Source organism: Myotis davidii, unplaced genomic scaffold (assembly GCF_000327345.1).
Source record: "Myotis davidii unplaced genomic scaffold, ASM32734v1 scaffold1203, whole genome shotgun sequence".
NCBI classification, from domain to species: domain Eukaryota; kingdom Metazoa; phylum Chordata; class Mammalia; order Chiroptera; family Vespertilionidae; genus Myotis; species Myotis davidii.
Window position 1 is genome coordinate 1,028,925 of NW_006294353.1, and position 6,770 is coordinate 1,035,694.

The 6,770-nt window shown below is 55.5% G+C and overlaps 1 protein-coding gene across 3 annotated transcripts in view; it reads right to left on the bottom strand.

Moving 5' to 3' along the window:
- The window catches only part of RAB8A (RAB8A, member RAS oncogene family), an 18,194-nt gene that overhangs the window by 7,431 nt on the left and 3,993 nt on the right, over positions 1 to 6,770 (bottom strand). For 2 of the 3 annotated variants that reach the window (XM_006768451.2, XM_015567013.1), the window contains exons 2-4: positions 5,781 to 5,841; positions 3,972 to 4,032; positions 658 to 735 (exon numbers count right to left, since the gene is read on the bottom strand). In XM_006768451.2, coding sequence (XP_006768514.2) covers positions 658 to 735; positions 3,972 to 4,032; positions 5,781 to 5,841 — 200 coding nt within the window. The remainder of the gene's footprint in view (positions 1 to 657; positions 736 to 3,971; positions 4,033 to 5,780; positions 5,842 to 6,770) is intronic. The other variant, XM_015567014.1, reaches the window with a different exon arrangement.

The window sequence follows — 6,770 nt, forward strand, 5'->3', positions numbered from 1 at the left end:
CCGTCGCATCAGCAGTGAGTGACCTTCTGCGGTGGCAGCCCAGGAGGGGAAAGTCCTCCGGCCACACCTCACCCCAACGCCCCACCTAGTGAGTCATCAAAAGCTGCAAGCGCCTCTGTCCAGGAAGGCTCTGGGGTGAGATAAGCTCTTCGGGGAGCAGAAAGGTGACGACACTGGCTTTGGAATGGGAAGCTGGGGCTGGCCACCTTCCCCTCCCTTCACGGTTCAAGGTCTCTCTTCGAGCCAGCTGTGGTCTGTGTGCTGTCGACCTGAACACGGGGAGCTCACACCAACTCACACCCCACTCTGCTGTGGCTCAGAGTCACCTGATAAGCTTCTCACCACACCCTCCAAAGACAAAGGTCACGCCAATTCTAGAAAGCACCGAATGCTCACGGTGGCTGAGAGTTTGGGTATCACTTCTTCTCATCACCAAAACCAACAGCCCAGAGGAGTCACTCTGTGACCAGGCTAGGGCAGTGTGGTCTCTAGAGCTCACTGCCTGGGTTCCAGGCCAGGCTTGGGCTACACCGCTAGCTATGGGGCTCTGGACAGGTTCCTGGGGTGGCTCTGTGCCTAGAGATCTCACCTGTAAACCAGGGGGCTCCAGGGTGAGAACTGAGGAGAAGCAAGGTGGAAGTTTCCCTTAAGCTTTACCTCCTCAATGTTCCGAATCCAGTTCCGGATGTTGTCAAAGGACTTCTCGTTGGTGATGTCGTAGACCAGCATGTTGCCATGAGCAGGGGGAGACAGAGATGTTCCAGAAAAGCTGTGAGCTGAGGGAGACCCAGCGAGGCAGGGCAGCAGGGACCCTGACATGATACCTCTCCCTACAACTCCCTCCTCTCCATCACTGGGGCTCTTCCTCTGCTGGGCTCCAGCAACAGCCTATCCCTGGTCTCCCAGGCTCTAGTCCTGCCCCCTCAGCCACCAAGGTGACCCTTCACCCCAGACCAGATCCCACCGTAGCCATGCTCACAAACAGCCTTGCTGGCTCCTCACAGCAGGATAAGTACAGCCCATGTGCCCGGCAGCCCCTGAGATCCTGCTGGCCTCCCAACTTCTCATCCTGCAGCTCCCACCCTCTACAGGTTCCACAGCCTGTACTTCCCCCATGCCAGCCTTCACTGTGCTTGGCTTCCTCCAAATCCTCACTCACGCCCCTGCCCTGGCCCAAGTCACCTCCTGGGTTCAGCCAATGCCGCTTCCTCTGGGCGCTTCCTATGTGCCAGACACTGCAGTGGGTCTCCCTAAGGCCTCACAGGCCTGGGTCAAGTGGTCCTACTACCCTCCCCCACCTGCAGATGGAAACCTGAGGTTGTGGGATAACGGGGCTGGGTCCCTGGACCCGGCCCCACGAGACAGTAAAGGGCACAAGTGGGTTCTGAACCCTGGGCAGCCTGATCCTGACATCGCTGTGCCTTCCAGCGACTCCACCAGAGTGGGGGCTGGCTTCCAGCACAGGCCGGCAGCACCGAGGCCCAGTGGTTCCATAACCCATGTGTGAGTGCCTGGGTACAGTCCATAGGTCCCCCAAGAGCCACAGAGTGACCTCGCCTCCACCTGAGCCCATGATTTCACCATCATGTGAAGGGCAAATATCCCTGTTAGAGGGAAAACTAAAGCACAGAGGGAAGTGCTTTAGTTTTAAGGTTTAAGCCCAGGTGGGGCTAACCCCGAAGGAGCTGTGAACTGGCTCCTGTGAGGACCTCTCTGGGCCTCCTCAGCACCAAGCAACACTCAGGCCGCCCTTGGTCGCTCCAGACCTTGAGGGGTGTCCACAGCAAACGCGCCTCAGCGCATCGCAATCCCGCTGTGCGGCCAGCATCTGGGCTCAAGCTGTCCTGCTCAGGCCCAGTTCGCTCCATTCCCTCACACTACCTGCTCCCAGGGCCCAGCCCTGCATCCACAGCCTCTGGTGTGGCCCAGACCTTGTCTCTGAGGCGGCCCGAGTTTGCAGAGTAAGAAAACGATCCACATGCACTGGGTAGAGAACCTCGGGGGCGAGGGTCACCATGGAGACAGGGCAAAAAAGCCACAGCTCTTCCAAATCCCCACCGTGACCTTAAGGATACCCACAGCGGCCTTACAGCCTGCCACAGCCAGGGTCATGACCGCTCGAAAATACCATCTGGGTCCATTCTGGGGTCTCCTGAGGCACTGAACAGACCGCTGACAGGAGGCCTCAGAGATTTTAGAGGACGTGATGTCTGCCTCCCGCAAGGCCAGCATGAGTAGAAGATGCTGGTGGGCAGACTCTGAGTGGAGCACAGTAGGGGTCTCTGCTCAGAAGCTGCACTCCTGCCAACAGGGGCAGTGAGGACTTTTCACCCCTTTACACAGGGACTGGCCCCTCTGATGGCCTAAGATTCTCACTGCCTCAAAACAGGGGTATTCCAGGTCCTCCCTAAAACTCCCCTTGGGGTTCCTAGCGATCATTTTCCTGGGCCCCATCTGGGCACAGTTCCCCATAGCTGTTTGCAGGCTCATAAGAGGACACCAGACATCCAATGTTCCCATTTTCGAGACCCCATGGTCTAGTGCTTCATGGACAGAGAGGGTGATGGGGCAGCAATGCTCCCTGCACTGTCCTGTGAGGTTTCTGCTTGGCCACCTTCGGCTCTGGGGCACCTGAAATGTGGCCAGTGGGACGGTGGAGCTGGATTCCTATTTAACCGATTTAAATTCAAAAAGCCACAGGTGGCCAGTGGCTTCTGCATGGTTAGTGCAGGTCTAAGAGGACCACAAGCCATCGTCTTGGAGCTGGACAGTGTCTTCCAGATGGCTCAGTCCAGCCTGGCCAGGGTGGGCTGAGGGTGTGGGAGCTGAAGAGCCTGCCATGTACCCTCTGCATAAACTTAAGTCAGGCATGCAGGGGTGCCCCGCCTCAGCGTCCTCATCTGTGTAACGGGGATAGCGTGACACCCACACTCAGGGGAGACAGGGAATTATGGCCACGACCTGGAAGGAAGGGACTACTTGAGACCACACAGCAGAAGGTTCCCCAGGGACCTGAGGGCCCCACCCCACCAGAACACAGCCAGGTGCGGGGAAAATTAGTAAATTAATTTTAATGAGGAGAGCTAAGGTTGCAATCTTTGTGATTGAGTTTCTATTATGTTTCAGACATTGTGTGGGACACGCTAAATACTTAATGTCTCCATTCATTTTTGCAGTCCACCTCATTTCCTGAGCTCCCACCACATACTCAGCACAGTTCCAGGCACAGGGCGTATGGCAATGACCATGGAAAGGCAGGGTGTGGTAGGATCTTGAAATGGAGAGATGGCCACATAACCTCCCTGTTTGGGACATAGTCCTATTCTCTGTTCCGCTTTGCAGGTAAGGAGATGGCACTCAGAGGGTGACCCAGGGTGCTGAGCCAGGTCCTGGGGGTCTGTGTCTGCTCCTGCTGACCCCTGAGCGCCCCATTTGTACATACTTCACACATGCATGGCCTGCTCAGAGCCCTCATAGGTCTCCCCCCCGCATCCAGCTCAAGCCTGGCCCGGGGAAGGCGCTCGGTAGAAATATTTGAGGGATGAGCCAGTCTTCTGATCACGTCACCCTGCCTCGGCCGCAGCCAAGAGCCCAGAACAAGTCAGCTCCTGGACCATCTTCAAGTTTCCAGTAGCAAATTCCAGAGACCAGCACAGGCCGAGCGAACGCTCCTAGGTGTTGGGACATGCCCCCTCCGATTCCACTGACTTCACCTGGAAGAACCGGCTTCCTGTGTCCTCCTTCGTTCCCAGAGAATTAGGTTTCCTTAAAGCCTGCATTGTCTCTGAAGCCAGAAGGGAAGTACGGATATGGGGGAGGGGCACACAGCCTTTTCCTAAAACTAACCCGGGACCAAGGATCCCCGAGGAGCCAGGTCATGGGGCCCCTCGGAAACAGCCAGGGTTTGGTATCCAAGCAGTGACTTTCCCTTTTACTTAAACAAGCAAACATACAAACACACCAATCCGTACCATTGCGCCCCTATAGTAAGCTGTTGTGATCGTCCGAAACCGTTCCTGGCCAGCTGTGTCCCTAAAGACGAGAAGGAGAAGGGATATCAGCGACGCTGTCACAGTGAGAACGGGGGGGCATTTAACGGGGATGGATGCCTGGCTTTCTCACGGGTTGACTCTGGTTCACTGTCCTGCAGTGGGCAGTGCCCCTCCTGCCCCCTATTCTTACAGAGAAGGAACTCTGCCTCAGACAGGTTAGCAACCTGCTGATGCCTCCCAGCTGGGGACACAACACAGCCACCTCTGCTTCCTGGGAATTCACCCTGGATTTCCTGTCCCAGAAGAGCCATGGTTGGATGTTATTATTTGTGCAAATCTGGGACCACAAGTGTGGAAGGGGCTGATCATGTGGCAGGGGTGACCTCAGTGGGGACTCAGGAGGCACTTTCACACCATCTCAGTGGAGGCCAGGGAGACAGTCCTTCCTCACCGACAGGCCTGTGCCCAGCCCAGCTCCTGGCATTAACAGATCAGCACAGAACCAGGGCCATGTCTTTTGTTTCTGGACCCAGGGTTCCTCCTACAACTCTGTACCCCCTTAACCCCCAATCTCAGGAGGGATCCGCATGCCTAGTCATGTGGGGCTAAGCTCACTTTCTGATGCCAACAGGGGTGACATTTGTGATTAGTCATTTTATTCTCAACCATGGCCTGGTCTAGAAGTTTTACGAAAGTCACTAAGCTCCCTGGGATTGCTAAGAGCAGAAGCAAGAAGACAAGAGGAAAGGAAAGTGAAACTCTGCTTGCTGATACAGTGTCACTTTGGACTTGGGCACCCAGGCTGCTGGGGAACACAAGCTGGAAGTGGAGGAACTTGTGTGGCTCACAGAGTGACAACCTACAAGGTGGCCAGAGCTGACAGACGAGGGGCTCTGTAGGGTGGGCAAGGCTTTAGCCTCATCCCTCTGCTTCTGAAATGATTCAGAGGTGAATACCACTGAAGTTGAGAGGAACAATGAAGCCAGCTGGGGTGATGCTCATGCTCTGAGATTTGAGGACAGGAGGGATCAAGCTGTGGGGGGAGGGATCAAGCTGTGGGGGGAAGAGGGCAGCTTTATAGCCTATCTCATGGCACTCCCTCCCACCCAAAGGCGCTCTCATAGACCGAAGGGATGGTGCCACCCTACAAAAAATTACTTTTCTTTATTTTGGTCAGGGCTCGTGCTTCCCCCCAAGTGATGTGGCTGCAAGACAGGGCTCTCCTACATCTAACCATCTGAGCTCAGCCCGAGCTCCTAGAGCCGTGGGCTGCAGACCAGCATCAGCGCCAGGGACTCACACTTCTCTAATTTTATGTGGCACATGAGCCAGCCCCAGGTGAGGCCTGGCCTCAGCTTATTTTTGGTTCTGGGGTTTCAGATCTGCCTGTTAGGAAATGAGGCCTGGGTTGCCCTGGGAAAGAAAAGAGGAAGCGATGTAGGCCTGGCTGAGTGAGCTGACAGGCTCAGAAGGAAATGCCGGCAGCTTCTACCACTGCCAGGCACAGGGCTCTCTCCAAGCTCAACGGGAGCAGGCCACTCTGAAGCCCAGGCCCGGGCTGTGCCCACATGGAAACACCGAGCTAATGGGGGCTTGTAGCTGTGTCCCCAGAAGGTGCTGACATAGACTTTGGCCCCAGCAGCCAGCACAGGACAGTTCAGAAAGCTTCTGAAGAAAGTATCTAGGCTGGGCACAGAGAGACGGAGGCCGTGGTCACAGGGAGTGGGAGGGGACGCCAGGAGCTTCTGCTCGAAGTGTTCTCTGGGTGAAGAAGGTAGTGACTCTTACCATATCTGTAGTTTAATTCTCTTGCCATCGAGCTCTATGGTCCTAATTTTAAAGTCAATTCCTGAAAGAAAAGAAAAGGGAAAAAAAAGGCACATCACTGTCAGCCCATTTCCCAAGCTGCATCGAAGTGGGCACTCCCACCTGTGCAGGTAACAGCTGCCACGGCTAGTGCTGGGTACACGGGATCTTGGGACCCTCACAACTGCCTGGCAGCTGGCACAGATGGTAGGCAAACCTAGGCAACTCAGGTGCCAACACTTTTTTCTCTTCCCTCCGCCATCAGGCAGCCTTAAGGAGTGGGCCCGGCAGAGCCCTTTGCAGGCCAGAGACCCACACTTCCTACCACCCCGCCCCTGGGCCTCCGAGCACCCAGGGCAATAGGCCCCACCATGCCCCCGATACAGGGAGGCTCGAGCTTCTGCACACACTGTTCCTTCTCTGTGGTGGTCCCCACCCTGCCCACCTATCAGCTTGGCAAACTTCCCTCTCCTTTAAAAGCCATTTTAAGGTCACCTCCCAAGAAGCCTCCTGACCCTGCCCTCCTCTCTCCCATCTGCCTCTCTCCCCAGGACCAGGGTGGCTTCTCAACTCCTTGGCTGCTCTCCAGGCTCCCACCATTGCTCCCTCAGTCCCTTCCCTAGCTTCTAAAAACACAAACTCAACACATCACAAGGCTAACCTCTGCTCCAAACCTTCCAGTGGGTTTACCAAGAGATAAATGGATAAACAAAATGCGGTCTATGCACATAATAGAATATTACTCAGCCACGAAAAGGAACAAAGCAATGACACGCGCTACAACACAGATAACCTTGAAAACACCATGCGGAGTGGAAGAAGTCAGACACACAAAAGGCCACACAGTGTATGATCCCATTTATATGAAACTAGAGACCCGGTGCACGAAATTCGTGCAGGGGGCAGGGTGTGTGTGTGTGTGTGTGTCAGCCTGGCCTGCACCCTCTCGCAATCCAGGACATCTCTCTCACA